The following is a 20,879-nucleotide window of genomic DNA, read 5'->3' on the forward strand; positions in this document are numbered from 1 at the left end:
TGAGACTCCTCACACAGAAATTCAACCAGCACATCGGTAGTGATCCAGTATTAAAGACCTGAGCCAGCCTGTTGCACTAGAAGGGAAATTAAACTACGTTTTAAGCACAGGCAAAGCTTAAATAAACCCCAAAGTGCTGTATCAGTTGCCCAAACATCATCCACTCCACGCTACGGGGTGGCAGTTGGCTGGTGTGACGTGGCAAGGCTTGGCCAGGAGCCACGTCCACGTGGCTGCGGAGCCTGGAGAGCGCTCGTTAATCCCGGGTCTCTGGGGGTTTCTGCCATTCATCTCTCTGCGCCACGTGAATAGCCCTGAGAATCACAGCGACTTTTTCCCGCTGGTTTTCAGAATTGCGGTTCGTGGCTGATGAGAGGGGAGAGGCGGGCGGACGCTGCGCTGAGCCGAGAGCTGCTTCAGGTGGCCAAGGCCTTTGTGCTTCCATTGCAGAGGCGTTCCCTCAGTTAAAGTGCGAGGCCAGGCAGGGTCAGGGAGAGAGGCAAGAGGGCCAAGAGTGAAAAGCACCTCGTGGGGATGGCAAAAGGAGCCTGATGTTCTCCTGCGCTGGGGTGAAGGGTTATTAAACTGGTGAGGTTTAGTGCCTGGGGGTGACCGTGTCCCCAGCTCTGGCAGCACCGCAGCTTCCCAGGTGCTCCCTGAGCTGCTTCTGCCAGAGTAATTAAACAAAACCCCATTAGGAAGCGTTTAAGCTGAGCTGGGGCGTTGGGATGGGCGGGAGGAGCCCTGGCTGGGAAAGGGAACGCAGGTGGCGACGGGTTCTGGGAACCCCAGCCTGTGTCTGGCCAGAACAGCACTTCAGAGCCCGAGAGCAAACGTGTTTTGTGAGGATCCTTCTGGAAACAGCTGCTGTCCTGAACGCTTGTCCCTCAGACTCCGCTTTGAAACTCTGCTTGTACGTGGAAGTTCTTTCTCCCCACTGTCTGATAACACGCGACCTCCTGCCGCAGCCGCTGTGCTGGGCCGGGTGTTGGCAGGACCTCTGTCCTCCGCACGGCCTCCTGTTCTCCTTGAGGCCTGAGGAGCTTTGTTATCTCCCAGGCTGAGTTAAAATTAAAGTCAAATGAATTGAGGAATCGTGACCCGGCTGTAAGTGCGAGCGCACACGCGGAGCGTGTGAACCGCAGCCCCGTTTCCTTCAGGAGACGAGTTAAGAACAATTGAAGGAATTGGAAGGAATTTTTGATCTAGGCAGAAACAGAGAAAAAGGAGTGTCAGGATCCACAGGCAGATATGGAGGCTGGAAGGAGAACAAACAGCTCGGAGTATCGGAGGAGCAGCGTGGGCGGGGGGTTGCAGATACCGATCGCGGATTGTGCGAAACTTTTCTTCCTCCCCTGAGCCTGGTTTGTCCCGATTTAGGCACAGCCTGATGCAGATGTGCTGGCAGTACAACCCCAAGATGCGCCCCACCTTCATCGAGATCATCGAGATGCTGAAGGACGACTTGCACCCCAGCTTCCACGAGGTCTCCTTCTTCTACAGCGAGGAGAACAAACCTCTGGAGACCGAGGAGTACGAGATGGACTTTGAGAACATGGAGAGCATTCCCCTGGACCCCTCCTCGTACTCGCAGAGGGACAAAGCCCTGGGCAGGGACAACGGCCCCTCCATGGCTCTCAAGGGGAACTACGAGGAGCACATCCCGTACACTCACATGAACGGTGGCAAGAAGAACGGGCGCATTCTCTCCATGCCCAGGTCAAGCCCTTCCTAACGCTTCCTGTCCAGCCCAAGGGTTGTTTCTGCTTTTCCCCCCCTCCACAAATCTCAGGACTCTTGGTATTGCTGCCACCGTGTATGACACACATCTACAGACTCTTCAGAGTTTTAATCATCTTATGATTAATACCTTTTTTGGTTTTTTGCCAAGTTGACTGGTTGTCAGTGGATTATCTGTGAACACAAATGGAAGAGGTTTCCATGGCTGCTGTCCCTCTGTAACCATGGTTTCAAAACAGGATGCGACCGTGTTGAGTTCGACTGAAGGAGGCGCATCCACGTTTGCCAACAGCAAAAAAACCAAACAGACGTGAAATTTGCTGGTATCTGAGCTACAGCGTAACGGTGCGGAACAAACCTGCTGCGGGCAGAAGCGTTTCCAGGAGAATTCCAGGCTTTGGGCATCCTCTTCACGACGGCAAAAGGGTTCAACACATCGCTCGGACGCGCCAGATCCTCAGATTGACCAATAGCTGCTGCTTTTGTACTTTTTCAAGGGTTAAATCCCGGGGGTGCGTGTGTGTGTGTGTGTGCGCGCGCGCGTGTGTGCGCTATCTATAAGTGGGGTGTATATGTATGGCAAGTATACACTTCTCTGGTGTTTTGTACATAGGTTTTGTATGTTCTCACAGGAGCTTTCCTCTTCTCGGAAGTGTGTCCTTATCTTTGTTTCCCGTTTCCCTGGAGTGACTGAATCCTAAACAGATTATTTTTGTACTGAGGACTCCTGGGGTAGGTTTTCTCTCATTAACAAACGAGGAGAACGTGCCAGGAGCCAAAAGGAGCAGAAATCTGAGATTTGTGGGTACTTTCAAGACCAAACGGAGTAGGAGTCCCCTGACCTGAGATACGGAGTGTTCTGTCCTTACAGCATTGAGTATATATATTGTTTGTTGTAACATATTTAAAAATGTCTTTAGTTTAAATTTTAACTTCATATAAATTATTGACTGTTTATGATCCTTTCGGGGAGGGGAGAATTTGTGGGATTGTTTGGTCTTAAAGTGGTCCAAAGATTTCAGAATGAACTAATTTTAGCCCCATTACCCTTTTAGGAGCTCTGAAGCACATGTTAAGTTTATATTTGACAAGGCTTTATAATCCAGTTTCATGATTTATCCAGTGGGGTCCGCTGGCTCCAGCCGAGGCCCTGAGATCAAGTAATTGGGATTTTGCTGGGTTTGAGGGGCTGAAAGACACCAGAACATCCCGGTCCCGAGTCCCTTCGCTCCCGTGTCGCAGACGCAGCCGGCGAGCAGGACGGGCAAGAACTTTGGACCGAAAAAGAGACGCTAGAGCCGATGTGAAGGAGGGAGAACGTGAGAGCGCGGAGCTCTGGGCTCTGCCTATGGGGCAGGAAACGACCGTGACCGTGTTACCCAGCTGCTGCTGCTCCGGCCGCGCACCGCCTCCCGAAATTCCCGTGAATTTACCAGGACGCGTCGGGACGTCAACTTTGCGTCTTCTGGACTGCGCCTCGTTGTGCTGCTGTTCGCGAAGACGACGGAGCCAATCAGCGCCAGATGCTGGAAAAGAGCTGCGAAACTTGCAACGCGTCCCGCGGCGATGGGGGAGCGCGCTGGCGGGGAGAAACGGCGACGTAACCGATGTGGCGGGCCCGTGTCCTGCGGGAGGTGGTTTCAAAAGGGAAGGGGGATGCTCAGTCCTCTGCTGCTCGGGGAGGAGCCCGCGGGCTGTTTTGTGCTCTACGCCAGGAGAAAAGGAGCTTCTCCCGACCTGCCGTGAGTGGGACGTCAGGCTGCGTGTGCTGTTGGTTCCTCCCTGGAACCCGTGGACGGGGTGGAAGGGGTCGGGAGCTCCGAGCGGGAGGACGAGGGGCTCGGCGCCGCCGCGGTCGCTGGGGACAAAGGCGGAGGGAACGGGCTGCTCGCAGAGCTACCGGAAAACAGTCCCGACGTGGGTGAGAACCTTCGGTTCCTAACGGCCTCGTTTACATTTCTTCTGCTTTACGAAGTAGTGACTGTTGAGCAGCTCTGTCCTGCGCTGCGGGAAAGGAGACGTATTCTCACGCTTTTCTAAGGAAGAGAAGTTTTTCTGAGTAGATTTTTTTTAATTTATTTTAATATATAAAACACTGTAAAAAGAAAAAACAGCAAACCATTTGTGTTCTTAAACACACGGAACGTGTACATTTGTACCCGTCAAACCCTGCAGGTGGATGTGGTGGGATTGTTCTCGTCCTGTTCTGGTGCAGTCTACCTCAGTGTTTCTTAAGGATGTTTTTAATACTACGCACCTCTAAACCTGCTTCAATGTTCTGGTCTGGACCTGTTGTGGATCGGGGGACAATCAATATCGGCCGATTCCAATGCTGGGGACCATTCACGGAAGGGAATGGGCAGAGAACGGCCCGTCACTGATCGTCGCCCGTCACTGATCGTCGCCCGTCTGAGCGGTAATGACCAAAGGAACTGATCACCCGTTGGGCTCCGATGTTCTGGTATTGGCCTCTTAGTTCTGCTGCGATAATTAAAAGAAAAATATAAAAAAAAAGAACAAAAGAGCCATTTAAATGTTGGGACTTTAGTGAAGCGCTGCTGAAGAGGAGCAGCAACGGCAGCGGGGACGTGCGCCGCCTGGGTTGGGGTTGGGTTGGGGTATTTTGGTCACGTTTTGGTCTCACAGGTAACCCCGAGTCCTGCTGGGAGGATGAGACCTCCCACAATAAACCCTTCCCAGCACATTTTCAATCGCAGTGACCACAACTGTGGGAATAGAAGATCTTTTCTATAAAGAAGCGTCGGCACCTCGTATTGGGTCTGGCTGTCAAGGCCGTTGATATTGGTTGGCCCTCCGAGTCCACTGGATTTGCAACGCTCGGCTCACTGAACAAGGGAACGTTCGTCGTGCTGTGTGGACGGGCGGCTCCGCGGCGTCCGCCCCGCTCGGCGCCATGTGGAGCCGTTCCTTATACCCAGTATCGCGTGTGAAGATATTCTGCTCATTTTTCCTCCATCATGCCAAGGACGAGGAATGGTACTGATGCTGAGGACATCGGTTTACGTCTGGTTGGACTTTCTCAACACAGTTGAAGACACTCGCTAAACTAGAGAGTTCAGAAAGATCAGTGAAGGTCGCTCCCAAAGCCCAGCTCTCGCTCCTGGAGAATCCTTCACGCTCAGCCCGCGGCCAGCGCTTCGCTCTCTGCTGCCCCAGGTCTTCGCCATGGGGACGCCAGGATCCCTCGCTTGGGCCTCGCTGGTGCCTGTTTGGAGACACCGCGTTGGGCCGGAGCTGGAACGGCTGGAGGGGCGGGTGGGAAGCTCCTCCTTTCCCAGAGGGATCGTTCATCGTAGCGTTGGATCAACGTTCAATTCAGTGGCCTCTTGTGCATCTGGTACTTCTCTTGGCTGCTGAGTCGCAAACGCGTCTTTTCTTGGCTGCTTGTAAATACTCCGTTGTGTTGTAAAATAGAAGAATCGTAACGTGACCTCTGTGCCAGCACCGCGGTGGGGATGGCAATGGTGGTGGGGATGGCAATGGTGGTGGGGATGGCAGTGGCGGCGGGGATGGCAATGGCGGTGGGGATGGCGCTGGGAATGGCGGTGGGAACCAGGCGGCACCACGAGGAGGGTGTTTGCTGTTGGTCACAAAGTGTTGAGGGGGAAGAGGCTGCTCTTAGGTTGCTCAAGGGTACTCTTAATTTATGGGCAGTGTATGCCTTTCCTCCTACATTTGTATTATAGCGATGGGACTTTTGCTTAATTTTAGTACATTGCGTATAACGTTGGGATCTCTTTGGAAGAATCTCAAGGTCGCTTATGGTGTTATTGAGCTACCGATGACAAAGGCAAATGGGAGAAAACCAGGAGCGGGGGCTGGGTGGTTATTCTTGAGCGTTTTTGGGGAGGGAGAGAGACGATCGAGTTCCCCTTCACGTCCCTGCAATACGAGGCCGGACCCTGAGCCTCTCGGGGCTGTTTGCTGTGGGCAGTGATTCCTGATCCCGAGAATGGAACCTCGTTTTACAGCTTCAGAGAAGTTCAGATACCTTTGTGCCATAAAAACGTCTGCGGGCTGCGCCGAGCTCGGCGCCGAACCCGGAGCGAGGAAACTGCGGATAAACCTCTGACCGTGTCCCAGCCGCGCGGGGACGGGCGACACAGCACGGCGGGAACACCGTCCCCTCCGCAAAACAAAGACCCCATGCTGCTTGTTTCTTCTGTTGTGGTCGGGGGAAAGGAGCTGCTGGGTTGGAATCAAGGTACAGTTACATCGGAAATACCCGAGATTCAGAATTAGTTTGGTATTTGTATGAAGTTGATTGAATTGGGGCTTTTTATTCCCTTCTGCTTGGCTCCGTGTGGACTCGCTGTGTTCTGTGCGCGGGTGTTGGTGTCGGGGCGATCACCGCCTGTTCTGTTCGGCTTCACGTCACAACGGCGAAGCCGATCGCAGGGGTGACTTTGGAGTAAGCGATCCTGAAGCTACCGGTTTTAGCAAATCTGCTGTCATTCAATGTGCTACTTCTTTTTAAAATGAAATCGCTTGTCCTTCTGGAAAGTAAGCACTTAATGCAGTTTCAGCAAATCGGCTGCAGCACAATGCAAGCTACACGGGGACAGGTGGAGAAATGACTTTTTAAAATGTTGTATAATAAAGTTAGTATCAACTCCTAAAGCGTTGTTGTTTTTCTTATTTTTTCACCAACAGATTGCAATGGGCAGGAAATCACGTTTCCGGTGGTTGTTTCATCCCGAGTCCCCTGTTCGAGGGCTGGGATGACACTGAATAGTTTCAGTTCAATAAAGTCCCTGAGCGAGCCGGGTCTGGCTGGGGGATGAAGTTTGGGAGCTAAAGCGGAGCTTAAATGTGGCACCGACGTGCTCACTGGGCTGAGTCCTGGTGTCACCACTAAAGCTTGAGCTCAGGACTAATCACCAGAGAGACCTGAGCTGGGCTTGATCCCCAAGCGTGTCTGTTCCCCCGGTGCTGCCGCACCGCGTCACCCGGCCCCGTGGAAACCGGCCACGGAGGATGTTCCAAAGGTTCTCAATGGGAAAGAGAACGTCATCAAGGAAAAGCGTTTCCTTTGGCTTTGCTTTGGGGGTGATGTTTTTTTCCTTGAAGTATCAGAACGGTTCGTGTTTGAGGAACGTGCGGGTGGGGATGCAGGACGTTTCCTCTCATTCTGTCACTTGGGAAAGAGCCCAACTCCTGCCCCCCGGCACCGCATCCCCGACAAACCCCAGGAGCCGTTTGCACAGCCCAGGGCTGGATGGTGCTGCTGGTCGAGGATTCGCATGCGGTGCTGATGCCACCTAGTGCCTCCCAACGCGGGACGGGAGGACGGCGGGTGCCGGTCCCGCTCTGCTGTCCCTCCTGTTGGGGACGCCCGTGGAGCTCAGCGGGACTCCGGCTCTTTCCTGGAGGCCTCTTACCACGAGAGTGATGAGAAACAAACCCCCATTTTAAAACGCTTCGGTGTTGCCTCTCCCATAACAGGCTCGTTTCGCTGGGGATGCCGAGACGCCAAATTAAGCAAAGGCACAAAACTGGCACTGGGTGTCGCGCGGGTTTGCTGTGTCTCCGGGTGCTGTGCAGAGGCTGCCAAGGCTCGGCCAGACCTCGTGCTGTTACTCCTCATCGCTTTTCCAGGGTGTCTGAGCCTCTTTGGTGACCCCCAAACCGCATCGGACACTGTGCAGGAGGAGATGATCTCCTTTTAGCTGAGGACAACGCACCGTCCCGCCAGCTGGAGCAGCTGCCCGGTGCTGAGGAGCAGCTGTCTCTGATACTAATCAAGCTCTTGTGGACTTCAGAGAAATTAAACCTTAATTCCTCTTTGCCCCTGCGGTTTCCTGGAGCGAGGGGTGATCGCTATTGCCAGCGCTGCCAAAGCTGCGATCCCTGAGTATGGGGGTGTGAGCGGGCCGGGGGCTGCTCGGGACCGGCAGGACGAGGAGCGAAGGGCTGTGCCGGGGACAGGAGCCCAACGAGCCGTGGTGCACGAGCCCCATGTGTGCCGGGCTCTCGGGGCGCACACGCGGTTTTTCTCCAAACGGAACAGGAAGCTTTTGCAGCAATCGCCGTCCTCGCAGCCAGCGCTGCTCTCAGCAGCTCTCCAGGTCCCCAAAACCGGGTGCTCTGGGGTGCACGACCCCCCTGGGTGATCCTGCTGGACCCTCGCAGAGCCCTGAATCCTGCGAGCATCGTGGCAGCACCGGGGCCGCCGTCGGAGGAGCCGCAGCATGGGAGCGGCGGGTTTGTTGGTGCCGTCGGAAAGGGGAAGCGGTGAGACGGTTGAGCCACAGGCCCCCGTGAGCAAACCGGCCGCACGGCTCCTGCTTCCCCGATGAGTCTCCGCTCCTCGCTTCGCTGCGGCGGCTGGAGAAGAGGCCGGAGCTGTGGGGTGCGCGGGGTCTCGCCAGGGAGGCGCCTCCAGCCCTCGGGGTAAGTCGCTCTCTGCACAAGCGCCATCCCGCGATGATGGGGTTGTCGCTCGTCTTCCTCAAGGCCTGTGAGGAAGCAGCTTGTCCTGCAGCCAAAAGCCCCAGCGCTGGGTTTTGTTCGGCCTCCCCCTTGTGTGTGTGCGAAGGCAAAACATGGGCTGGGGAGCCCCGGCCTGAAAGGAGCTTTGCTGGGAGCGAAGAAGGGGAGATTAAGCCAGGTTTAACCCTCGTGTGTCCGGAGCGGCTGAACACGCTCCAGCTGCCGCTCTCAGCTCCCGCGGGGCCACAGCTGAAGGTTTGTGAGGACACCGCAGCACTGGCAAAGCTGGTTTGCCCCTGGGACCCCCAGACCCCGCTCCAAACTCCCCACCCAGGGCTGGGCACCCGCGGTATCGGGGAAACGGAAGCCGAGGGGATGTGGGGAGGGTTGTGCTGGGCAGATGACGCTTTTGGGGTTTGCGGCCGGGTGAGGGAAGTGTTCTTCACCACCTTGCACAACGCCCTGGTCTGCGCCCTGGAGGTGCCCGTGGCCGCTCCCGAGCTGCCCGAGCTCCGCTCAGCAAGGCCGAACAGCAGGGAGAGGGTTCGGTCTGGCCTGGGATCCCAGCAGCCGCACAGGGGTAAAACTCGGCTTACTTCAGCCCGACTGAGGGATCAGGAGCAAAGTTTGGAGCCGCTCTGGCCCATGGGGCTGATGCCGGTGCAGGGCGCTGGGCTTGGGGAGCTCAGGGTGGGGAATTTGGTCTCTTGGGGCAGTTTGGAGATACATGAGATCGTCCCTGCATGGGAGGGCTGGGAAGGGCTGGGAGAAATGTCCTTGCTGCGAGATGACGCTGATGTTGCAGACAGACAAGGTCTCATCCTTTCCCCTGCAGAGGCTTTGCCACAGCTTGAAAACGATGCCAGAGGTACAAATACCAAGCCTGTGGCCTTAACTATCACACTGCATTGAAGGTGAAGGTGACTCTGACCCGGGTGAAGGTGACTCTGACCCGGGTGAAGGTTCTGCCCCTGCAGAACCACATTCAAGGTGGTGGTTATCAGGCTGATTGATAGTTGTGAGCAGAGCAGGGGGCCTCTGGCAGAAAGGGGAAGGGGGTTACAGCGTGTTAACCGCTCATTTGCTGTTTCTATCCACAACCCTGCAGCAGCATTTGGGGTCTGTGTATTCTCCGGGTCACGAGTCCCCAGGCCGGGCTGTGGGGAGTCACCGACCCGTCACACAGGTGGGAGCGCCAGGGCCCAGGAATTCCTGCCTGGCCACGGCTTCCATCAGCTGATGCTTCTGACAAAACACTTGGCTTCTCCACTCCCCCCTTGGCAGCCCCTGGGCTGCAGCCGGCAGCGCTGCCTTAGAGCGCGCTGGGCTCACCGCGCTCGCTGCCGCCGCTCCCGCTCGGGCTCGGAACCTCGCACGGGGCTCCCAAATGTCAGACTCGCTGCTCAACCACTCCTGGCCATCGTTCTCCAAGCGCTGGAAGAAGAGATGGTCGTTTAAGCGAGGTAACAGCCTCGCGTGCGGGGAGAGGGGTCTGAGCCGCGCGTCGGGAGAGCCCGTGCGGGCGACGGGCGCTGGGGTCCCCGTGTCGCGTGCACCCCGCTCCTCGCTGCAGAGAGCGCTGCATAAGCGTTGCTTTTATTTGTAACGCTTTTCCATCCGTTTCGTCGTCTTTTTGAGGCGTGTTTGCGCTTTTCGGAGCTGGGTAATGGGTTAAACATCAGCCTTCTGGTTTTGCAATAGCTGTGTTCCGTTGCTGCCAGCGAGCGGGACGTGCGGTGTCTGCGCGGCGAGCGCTCAGCCCCGCGTCAGGAGCTCGGTGTTGGAGCAGGTGCTGCGGAGGAGATTCCTCTGGTCTTTTGGAGGGGGCTGAGGAGCAGACCCCCCATGTTTGGTCTTCACGGTATCCAGCAGCCGCAACGGGAAATGCCGGTGATCGTGTGAACTGGGCTCATCCCTGCGTGCGGTGTAAAAAGGGGACACAAGAGACCTGGGACATGGGACATTTGCAGTCCCGGAGGCGCTGGACGCTGCCGTCCCTGCCTGCAAACCCGCCTGCTGCTTTCGTGTGCCTTTATCTGCCACATTAGAGCTCTCGATACGTGCCAGCGCTTTCTCCTTTGCTGTTTTCCCCTCTACCCCCAGTTCTTTTCTGGTGTGGGTGTGCAAGGGACCAGGATCCAGACTGAGCGGTCAAAGGGAGGTCAGTTCAGAGCAGGGTTGTGCGGGATCTGATCCGGGGTGAGCCCTGGGGCTCCATGGGGACCTTCCCTCTGCGGGGTCACTGCAGGAACCTGCACCGCGGCTCTTCCTTGTGATTTCGGGAGCATCACAGGGGCTGCAAATCCCCCCCAGCCCCGCCGAGACCCCTCAGCTGAGCTCTGTGCTGGCGCCCCCGGTGCCCAAACCCCAGGCCCCAGGCGCGGTGATAAGGCAGCAGCTCACTGTACAGTATGTTACAGTGTTGGGCGGCTTATCTGCTCCCCTCCTCCAGCCCGGCTTGCTGCGCCAGCCCAGCGCTGCCAACGGCCACCGATGTGGGGCCCAGACCAGGCGCAGGACGGCGCTTCAGCCGGGTTTTGGCACCGCAGTTCGGCGCTCGCTTTACGGAGGTTTCACCCTCCAGCTCCGGGCTGCATGCCGGTACGTAACGGGCAGCTGGTGGTCGGCAGAGCCAGGAGGAGACGGAATCATTTTATTTCTTGTTCATGACGCTTTCCTTGGTTTCCCGACACTCTGCCTGCTCTGTCCTTCCTCCTGGGATTGTTTTGCGTACAGAACTACCCAGTGCCCTGTTTCCCACCGTTTGGTGTGGCCTTTCCCCAGGGGAGATGCAGAGAGCGTTTGATGCTCGGAGGATGTGATGGCGAGAGCTCACGTCCATGTTTCCTCTGATGTTTCCTCCGCCGGCCGCGGGGTCGCTGGGGGACCTGCCGCGTCCTGAGCCGCGTCCTGAGCCGCGTCCTGAGCCGCGTCCTGAGCGGCGAGCAGGCAGCTGGGTCTTGTCCCAGCACTGGCTGCTCTGCCGCTGCCACCTGCTGTGGCACTTGTGGGGACATCTCCAGCGACTGGCCCGTCCGAGGGAACCAGTTGCAGGAGGGAGGTGTCAGCTGCAAGTCTGAAATGGGAATATTTAAATATTTCGTTGGGCTCCATTGCGTGTGGTCACGGCAGCACGGTGTTTCATTTTCCTTGAGACAAACCAGCTCAGCTGGCTCATCCCACCATCCCCAGGGCATCAAAACCCCTGGGAACGTCCCAGACCGTCCCTATGTCCTTCCTCTCCGTGCAGGAGGTCAGAATTGTCACGTTTTGCTGCCGGGAAGCCCTGGCCAAGCACGGCAGAGCCCCGCTCGTGTGCAGGACCTGCCGGCTCAGCCAGCGCCGCTTCTCGCCCGCTCTGCCCTGGGAATTCCTCTGCGCTGCTCCCTCCAGCAATAACCTTTTATGGTCCCCGGCCAGAGGCGAATTAAGCAACGGCAATACCTAATCTGCTTAATGTTCTCCTAAAGCAAACAGTGTTGTGTTCTTCAGAGCGTCGTTTTGTCATCCCGTCTGAGGAAAGGTGGACGCTGGTGGGTGCTGGTGCCGGGGAGCCGGGATGCTCTGTCCCTTTGTCATCGCGCCACAGTCAGACGGAGCATCGGTCCTTCCAAACGGGCTGGAGCGCAGAACCTCAGGGACCTGAGGGGCTCCGGAGTTTGCTGATATATGGGTCACCACCTGGACTGTGGCTATAGGGGTGTCGGCAGCCCCCCAGACCTGTCTCTGTCTGGTGCATCCTCTACACGGGCCTTTCCTTGCTCATCACACCAGAACCTGATGCCTGAAAACACTTTTTTCCCCATGTCAGCCCCGCATTGCCCACATTGTCAGCACAGCGCGGCTCTACGCACGGTGCCAGCCCAGCATCAACCCACCGAGGCGTTAGATACAGGGAGCCCTGAATTGTCACGTCTGCTGCTTGCACATTGCCTAAAATGGTCTCTCCCCATGGCCGCGGCCCCGTGTGCTGCCGCCGCGCTCACCGGAGCCTGCCTGCAAACCTGATTTATCGCGTGTCCAAATGGGACTGTGTGAAGGCTCCGAGGAGGATACATCCGTCCTTCGGTGGGCCCCGAGGGGGTCTGTTGACTCTGGCCCGTGTCTTGGCCAAACCCTGAGCCCTGCAAGGCACAGCCAGAGCACGGGGAATGTTCTCCAGGCCTCCGAGGAGCTGACTCTGTTCCAGGGATGCACTTCGGAGCTGGAGGCAGCTGCAGGCCCAGCGTGGGGCAGGCAGGGTGGTCAGAGGAGGAGAAACACCTCCTTGTTTTAGCCGAGCCCGCAGCCGGGGCTCTGGGCTCTGTCAGCCCGCGGCACGCGTCAGCTCCTGCGCCTCCGCGCCTCGGCTGCTCTTCCCGCGGGTCATCCGCTGCTGCAGGGGATGGCCAGAGCAGGGAACCTCAGTTTTCCTCCTTCCTTGCACGTTCCGCTTCGTCCTGGCCCCCTGGGACCCTCCCCACCGCCCGGTTCCTGCCCTTGGTTCCCTTCCACGCCGCCTTTCATCCCCAGCTCTGGGGATTCGCTGACATCTTTGGCCGTGTTTCCTACAACCTCAGGCCAAAACCTGCCCGGGTTCAAATGCATATTCACTTCAAAATGCTGATTGTTGTTTACGAGCTGATTAGAGGCAATCCAGGTGCATCTGGGCAAAGCAAAGTGTTGGCTAGCTTGGTAAACGTGCCAGTTTTACAGACAGAGCATTACAGACGTGGCTCTAGGACTTCCCGGGCAGGAATTTGCCTATTAATTAAAAATGCCTTGTGAAGTAAATTCCACAACCTTGCTGGAAAGCCTGTTTCAGATTTCCCCTGCTCTTATAGTTAAAAAACCCTTAATCAAAATAGTGCCTTCAAAGGGTGCTTTCTTTCCGTATTATTTATAGATCCCCCCTTGTAATGACCGCACTCGGTTAAACACGCCAGACGCTCCTTCAGACAGAAAACCTGGCACGGGACCCGAGCAACAAACCTCCAAAGTCCCCCTCGCGTTTTGCCTTTTCCAGTTGGCCCCGCGCAGCCCCGGCTGCATTTCACAGCGTCGAACCCACAGCAGGATGCAAGGTGTCCAGGAGCGTGGTTTGCAACCAGGCTTCCCTCATATTATTCTTTTTTACACTTGGATTTCCTGGAGTATGACGAGTTTCTAGCAGTTTCTTGCTGTTTTTTCCCCACTGGGTGGAATATTCTCTTGCTGCTGTTCTGTGCATCTTCCGAGATCCGCCGCAGTGCTCCAGCCAAGCGCCTGGCTTTGCTCCGCTCGGCCCAGCTCTGTGTATCTCGAAGGCATCAAAGGGCTTTTCACGAGCCACGCGATGCGTCAGAGACCGTGGCGAACGCTGACAGCGTGTCTCGTTACCTAAGAATGCGCTTCAGTCAGCCGCACGGTCTGTTGTGCCGCAAAGCGCGTCCAGACCCTGCGTTTGTTTCTCGGTGAGCTCCGGGGAGGTGTGGACACATTCAGGTTCACATCCTGCCCGGGGAAAATCCACACGAGAGCGCCCACGCCGTGGAATTCCATTTCCCACTGTCACTCCGCGTGTTCGGTGCTGCTGGAGCCACTAATGTGCCTCCAGTTTGGGCTCCCAGTGCCATCCTTTATCCTTTATGGATAAGAATAAAACCAGTCGGGGTTTATTTATTGTTCCCCACAGACTTCTGGTTAAAGGTCCATAATGTCGATGCCGAGGGGGAGGCTGGGAGGGTGCGAGCCTGCTCTCTGCCCGGCACACGCCGTGGCTCGGGGGGTGAGCCTTCTGCTGATCCCCGCACCAGGCTCCACAGGATCAGGGCTGCTGAGGTCCCCAAACTGCCTGTCTGCGAGGGCCGGGGGAGCAGAGGGCGGCGCGGAGCGTTTGGGTGATGCCTGATGTCACCTCTCTGTCATTCTACATCCCTCCTGCCCACCCGCTGTCACCTTCTCTGTCTCGCAGGGTCCGACTGCAAGCCATGCTTACGGGAGTTCGCCGACCACAGCAACCCTGCCTTGGAGTATCCCAGCCCCAAGACCTTCCTCCCGTCCCTGATTGCTGAGGATGACGCCTTCTGCAGCGGCATGGCCGAGGAAAAGGCAAGTGTCCCCTTTCCCTCCGCTGCCACCGCGCGAGGCGGGAGCCAGAGTCAGCGCGTTCAGGAGGGGCTGCGGTGGAATAAGGACGGGGCAAAGGGCTGCTGATCCAGACTATCAAGGAATACGAGGTTATATTGCTTCTGCTGCTGGGAAAAATCATACAGATGTGATTTTGGTATTGGAGTTGGAGGAATAAGGTACAGAGAGATGCGGGGGCTGGAGGGAGCTGAGCTGGTGGGGCTGGGGCAGGTCTGGCGAGGCACAGCAGGACAGGACACTATTAGACTATTTCTGCTATCAGATTATATCTACTGTTAGAAAGTCTGGTGGGATAAGCTGAGCTGCAGGTGCAGGCCTGGCCCCGCTAGCGGCAGGTGGGTTGTTTGCCATGAGAAAGCAAAGCAAAGCAGCTCCAGCTCCGCATTGGAGGCGCCCCCTTCGCAGGGTGGGTGCAGACCCCTCTCGGGTGGGGTTTGTGAGCTCAGCTGTCGCTGCCTCTGCAGGAGGACGCATCTTCCACAGAGCTGGATGTCCCAGCAGCAGACCTGCACAGCAGCACGGAGGATCTCCTCTCGGACTCCGCTCTCCATGGCACGGAGTATTACCAAGATCTGGGGCTCCCGAGCCCGCCGGTTGCCAAAACGGAGTCAGAAACGGCAGCGCAGCCAGAACAAGCGGCCCAGGCTGTGTCTGCCATCCGCTTGTTGGAAGAGAGACCGGGGGCTCTGAGCAAAATATCCGTGGACGTTGCTTTTTCCAACCCCGTTTCCTGCTCGGTGCGTTACGGCGAGGCCGACTGCCGTTTTCTGAACAAAGGCCACGTTTGCTCCTGTGTGGCGGTGCCAGAAGATGGTACCAGCACTTCGGAGTGTCCTGCAGAGGCAGACGAAGAGCTGAACCCACAGGAGGCCACGGAGTCCTTCCCCACGCTGGTGAGATCCATGTCGACCTCTCGGAGGCACAGCTGGGAAAGCCCTTTGTCACCTGTGGACTGCAAGCGCAGGTACAGCAGGACGACAAGCGATATTTGGTATACACGGTCCAGCGATGCTGCGTGAGGCCGGAGCCACCACGCTGCCCTGGGCTCCTGGGTGGCCTCGCTCTCTCGTCAGCATCTGCCAAAGCAGCTGGACACCTACTGCTCGTGCTGGGTGGGATGTGGAAGAACAGATGCTGAGGTTTAATGGCTCCTTGGAGCCTCCCTTGGTCTCCAGGTTCCTAGACCCCCACTTTCCCTGCTGACAAATGTATTGATCTCCCGGGTGACAGGGAGTGAGGTGCAAGCCAGCAAGGACTATTTTTATCTCCCCTCCTTATAAGGTACCCGAAAATTATCTCAGCCTGAAATCTTGGCAGTTCTTTGTCAAGCTCCAGCTTTGGTTCTCAGACCTATTGTTCCATGTGCCGCGGATCATTCACAGTTTATTCTGTGTAACGGGCACACAGCAGCAGCACAGAGCGGCTGCCAGCGTTGGGGACTCCTCGGGTCCCCTCGCTGGGTGATTAATCACAGAGCCAGGGAAGGGGCACCCACCCACTGTCCCCTAAGCAAATGCTTCCTGACGCCTGTCTCTGGCAGGAGAACGAAGTGACAGCGATCTGCAGACAGAACCCATGCAGAGAGTAAGATTTTCCACTGAGCCCTATCCATCATTTTGCTCCTATGCTGTTGGCATTGCAACAGTACTTGGTGTTCGGGAAACCGTGGGGCACTGGGGGAGCTGAGCTGCCCCTCATTTCCCAGAAAATTAGTGCTTTTTCCTTCCTCAAAGCTGCGCCCCGGCAGGGGCAGGATTTATGACACGATGCCACAGTGATGATTTGATAAACGACAACTTCTGCCATTTCTAAATGCGCGGAGGGGCTTTGCTGGCAGGGCAGCGAGCGGAGCAGCAGCTCCCACGCAGGCCAGGCAGGCTGCTGGGTGGCTGCTCAGTCTCAGGGGTTGCTAAGAGATCAGCGAGAGCCGGCGGGCACTAAACACCCCGGGTGACCAAGGAGCTCGTGGACTAGCGGATGGCAGCCAGAGAAGCTGTTTTGAACAGGCTCAGGACTTGGTGTCCAGGCTGACACTTCCTGGCATCTCCTTTGCCACGTGCCTGCCATGGTGACCCTCCTTGTCCCAGAGCCTCCTTGTCCCAGAGCCGCCTTGTCCCAGAGCCTCCTTGTCCCAGAGCCGCCTTGCCCCAGACCCTCCGTGTCCCAGTTGCAGGAGCTCTTCAGGACTGTCCACCCCAGGACAGGACATTGCAGGGGCTCTGCCACGCAATGGGACAGGTCTGCTCAACTGGCTTGTTCCTCTTTCTCGAATTAGGTTCAGCCTGGATGCCACGGAGATGGGCAGCGACCCAGAGCAGGAGGACGTGGAGAAGGGGAGCCAGTCCTGCCCGCAGCCTCGGGTGTCCCTTCAGCTGCCCAAAGGGGAACGGGAAACCTGGAGCAGCGGCGGGGGCGGCGTGGTGATCAAAGTGGAGATAGAACCATTACGACCGACCCTCACGGTCAGCCCTGGCTTGGAGGAGGCGGTGAGTGTGCGAGGGCAGGCTGGGGTGCAGAAGGTGACCCAGGCAGGTGGCAGCTGCAGGCTGGACCCGTTTGATGCCAGCGTTGAACCGGGTACACTGGGAGGTCCGCAGGAACCGCTGGGCTTTATCTGCTCTGGGACAAATGGCCTCTTCTTGCAGGACAAGGGCCCTGGGAGGTGGTTTATCACAGCCTGCTTTTCCTGTGTGTCTAGTTGGAATCTCCCCTGCTGTAGCCTCTGCCTGTTGCCCCTCATCCTGTCATCATGTCACTCTGCACCTCTAAGAAGAACCTGGCTCCATCTTTTCTATAATCCTCTGCTAGGCAGTTGAAGACAGCAGTGTGATCTCCCCCCTTTCACACTGCTTTCATTCGGGGAAGTTCTTTAGATTCAATTAATATTAAAAGGACAATCGTATCGCAGTGGTACGTATCCTCTAAAAGTGAGAAGCACTTGAGAAGGCTTCGGTCACAAGTGTCACTTCCTCCAGGCTCCTTGGAGCCCAGAGCTGAAGCCGACAAACATCTGCGCCTTATGGTGTCCTGTCCTCATAACCCCGACAAAACGAGAGGGAAGGGGTGCGGAGTCAGCCCGTTCCCAGTGATATCTTGAGCCCGGATCTAACCCTGTGCTCTGATACACCAAAGATGTCCATGACTTTTTACTTCTCCAGGAATGCGGCAGCAACGGGAAGAGGCTGAGGTCGAAGTCTGTCCCACCAGCCTGCGAGACAGTTGCGTCCCCTCAGACACCTTCCAGTTCCGGCACTTCTGTCCCAGCCGTGCGAGGTGGGTACAGGCTATCTATGTGGTATGATATTATTTCAAGGCGTTTGTGATGAAGCAGATTAAAAACTGGAGATGTAGGCTCTGCAAGCCTAGCCGTCCTCTGCCCTTCCCTCCTCCGTGGTCCCAGGCTGTGGGACAAGGCCGGCATGTTCTGGTTTCTGCACTGAAGTGAAGAGCCTTAGAAAAACACCCGTAAACTTGATTTCAGCCTGCTCCCTGCTGCTGGATGGATGAACCGCTCTCACCTGTGAGGGCTGCTCTGGAGGGAGATACAGAGATTGGTTAAGAGCCGGGGAAGTGGCCTGGCTGTCATGGGGAGGGTCTTTGGGGTGGTGGCAGCTCTTGCCCTGTAGCTGCAAGCAGGATCCTCAGAAGTTAGTGTAATACTCACTGGAGAACAGAGGGGTAACACAGAAAAGTGAGGTGGCTTTTGCCTCCCTAACTGCTCCTGGCACTTCTCCCTCCCCATTAAAGGCAGAGTGGTAGCCCAGCAAGATTAATATTGCCCAGTCGTGTAGCTTGCAACACTGTGCCCTGCAAAAGGCCAAGCAGGATCCCTACTGAGAGCATTTTGTGTTGCAGGTGTTGAACCCCCTGCTCTGGAGATGCTGGAGAAGGACCATGTATCCCCAGACCACGTGTAGGTATTGTCAGTCCTGCCTGTTTCGAGGTTCTTGGGTACATCTGAGCTCTTGGAGATGAAATAGCCAAGGAGCTCCCAGCCATGCTGGGGCACCGCTCAGCAGTTGGTCGCAGACCAGCACCCCGTGCTTTGTAGGGTGCAGAATGTCTTCACAAGGATGTTTTCTAACCTATCACTTTTCTTTTGCCCCATCCCTGGTAGGTTGATTGTCCAGCAGGTGCTTCAGGAGCTGAAACAATATCACGGGTGAGTGTGCGTGGGAGAGGGATGAGGGTGGGGAGGTCACGGCTCTGCCTGGGACCCATGGGGCGAGTGACACTTGGTCCCATGAGGGAAAAATCCCCAGGGTACCAGAATGGCTTGCATTTTTCCAGTAAAACTTGGGTAAAATTGCAAGCAGAAGTAGCATTTCACGTGCCTCTTCCGTAACTCTGAACGCGTTCCCACCCCATCTTCAACAATAAGCCTTGCTGCCGTGTGTCTGACGCCTTCTCCCCGCACAGGGCGAAGCAGAGAGCTCGTGTGCAAGAAGGCAGCGATTCCTCCCAGCAGAACCTCACCTGGTTTGAGTTTCTGTCTAACGAGTAAGTGACACAGGTGGCAACCCACACACATTCATCCCCAGGACAGCTGATTTCAAGCCCTGCTGTGTCTCGGCTCCACTGCCCTGACAGCACTGCGTGCGGGGCGCCGCTCTCTGCAGCGGTTCAGCCAGGATTAAGGCCGTATTGAACGTGGCACTGAATAAAAACAGAGACAGCCAGAAATCGCACAAATAATTTGAAAGTTCAGCTCCTTATTTGCAGAGATTTCCCATCTCTAAATCCTGCCTGGCAATAGTTTATCCTCATTTTCTTTGACCATGACATGACATGACAGACACCGAGTCAGATCCTCTAGGGGATGCAAAGCTTGGGGGTGAGGTCCCAAAATAAATGCTTCAGATAAACTTCATCAGTGACCTCCCTGCACTAGGCTTGGCCAGTTAACTTCCCCTTAATTCAGCCGGTTTTGGTTTTGTTTCAGAAATGAGGACAGTGGGAAGAGCGATAAAGCGGAGAAAGGCACGAAGGTGATGCGGCGCCTGAGTTCCCTGCGGAGCCGGGTCACTGGGTCCTGGCAGAAGGATAAGGTGAGGGAGACGTGCTGAAGCTGCAGAAGGAATTGTTGAGTCCTTCAGGCCAAAAAGGGGTCTGAGCCCCAGAGAGCAGGCAGCTGGAGCTGGATCCCTCTTGGCTGGCTGAGGGGTGCTTTGGCCGGGTGACAGCCTGGATGTCCCTCTGGGACAAGGAGAGCCTGATGAGGCACAGACGTGTCCCCTTGTCACACGTAGCCCTGTGCCAAAGGGACTGTCCTGAGCCTTAGGAAGGCGTGTGGGAAAAGCACAACCATCCAAAAAGCTGGGGGACAAGGGCGCCCGCTGTATTTCCTGCGCACCAGCTTGTTATTCTCGGTGGGGAAAGGAACGTGTGGGGCAGCGCGAGGTCTGTAACGCAGCTGTGGTTTTCTCTCCTTCCAGGGTAAGAACAAAGAGCAACCAAAAGAGAGGGAGAAGGAGAAAGAGGCGAAGGAACCAAAAGAGAGGTGGAAAGAGATCAATGGGCACCAGCTTGTGCCGGGGGTTTTCTCCAGTTGCACCAATTGCTCCCTGTGTGCCAAACCCCTTGTAAATAAAAGTGGTCTGCAGTGCCTGAGTGAGTACGGCTGTCGCCGCTCAGCCCCCCGGCCTCCCCCGGCCCTTCCTCTGCTGAAATCGCCTTCTGGATTGCTTCACTTTTCCTCTGGCTTGGCCGTACCCACCACCCTGCTCGGCCTGGCTTGCTTGTTTCTCCAGATACTCTAAACTATCTCTAAATCCTGCCTGGCAATAGTTTATCCTAATTTTCTTTGGCCGCTTGACCATTTCCTGCCTCTTTCCCCCAAGGAAAGTCCAGGTCAACTTCTAGTAATTCTTTTTACAACACTGCTTTGCCCACGCCAGTGTCCCTGCTGCCTGCATGGAGCTGGATCTTTTAGCCTGTTTCTCACAGATGCAGCGTGTCTCAGCTCAGCATCCGCCCTCTGCACCCGCACAAGGATTTCTAGAGCATCCAAAACGTTATTAACTAACGCAAAAGTCAAATGGTGCCTCCCAGAACTTGCACGGGTGAGATCGTTGCTTTTCAGACGTAAGTTTGCACAGGAATGGCAGCAGCTCCTTTGCTGGCACACGTGGGGCTCTGTCCTCATGCCTTCCCCGTGGCATCACTGCATGGCTTGGGCTGAGGGACAAACCCCGTCCCTCTGCTTTGGGGCAGGTCCTCAGGGCACTGACGAGCATTTTAATTCCCAAGGGATTGCCTGTGGGAAGAGAAAACCTGCTGGAAATGGGAAAATTGCTCTCTTTCTCTACCCTGTGCCCTCAAGCACTGCTCGCTCTCCAGTGAGGGTCTCTCAGAGGCTCCTAAGGTCAGTAAAACTTTCCTGGGGCACAAGCACCCTGGCTGCCCTTGGGCATGTGCTGCAAGAAGCACATTTTCCGTTCAGGGCAGCTGGAAGGAAACTGAAAAGGACCACAGGTCCTGTTATTGAACATCTTTCATGTGTCACCGCAAAAAGTAGGAAGCGAGGAGCTAAACGAGCAAGTGCTTTGTGGATATTGAGAACCCAAATATTACAGGAG

At 56.3% G+C, this 20,879-nt stretch overlaps 2 protein-coding genes across 10 annotated transcripts in view; both read left to right on the forward strand.

The window, feature by feature from the left end:
* The window catches only part of INSR (insulin receptor), a 42,936-nt gene extending 36,555 nt beyond the window's left edge, over nt 1–6,381 (forward strand). For both annotated transcript variants that reach the window (XM_065042472.1, XM_065042473.1), the window contains one exon: nt 1,381–6,381. In XM_065042472.1, the coding sequence (XP_064898544.1) occupies nt 1,381–1,735 (355 nt within the window). In that variant the 3' untranslated portion in view covers nt 1,736–6,381. The remainder of the gene's footprint in view (nt 1–1,380) is intronic.
* A 229-nt stretch (nt 6,382–6,610) lies between these two features.
* Nucleotides 6,611–20,879, forward strand: part of ARHGEF18 (Rho/Rac guanine nucleotide exchange factor 18) — a 48,000-nt gene continuing 33,731 nt past the window's right edge. For 2 of the 8 annotated variants that reach the window (XM_005505480.3, XM_065042458.1), the window contains exons 1-10: nt 9,498–9,656; nt 14,126–14,262; nt 14,766–15,265; nt 16,577–16,787; nt 17,460–17,574; nt 18,157–18,214; nt 18,419–18,463; nt 18,721–18,801; nt 19,244–19,349; nt 19,737–19,911. In XM_005505480.3, coding sequence (XP_005505537.2) covers nt 9,581–9,656; nt 14,126–14,262; nt 14,766–15,265; nt 16,577–16,787; nt 17,460–17,574; nt 18,157–18,214; nt 18,419–18,463; nt 18,721–18,801; nt 19,244–19,349; nt 19,737–19,911 — 1,504 coding nt within the window. In that variant the 5' untranslated portion in view covers nt 9,498–9,580. Of the gene's footprint in view, nt 8,155–9,490; nt 9,657–14,125; nt 14,263–14,765; nt 15,266–16,576; nt 16,788–17,459; nt 17,575–18,156; nt 18,215–18,418; nt 18,464–18,720; nt 18,802–19,243; nt 19,350–19,736; nt 19,912–20,879 lie in introns of those variants that run through there. The other 6 variants (XM_065042461.1, XM_065042462.1, XM_065042463.1 and 3 more) reach the window with 5 other exon arrangements.

Source organism: Columba livia, chromosome 27 (genome assembly GCF_036013475.1).
Source record: "Columba livia isolate bColLiv1 breed racing homer chromosome 27, bColLiv1.pat.W.v2, whole genome shotgun sequence".
Lineage (NCBI taxonomy): Eukaryota > Metazoa > Chordata > Aves > Columbiformes > Columbidae > Columba > Columba livia.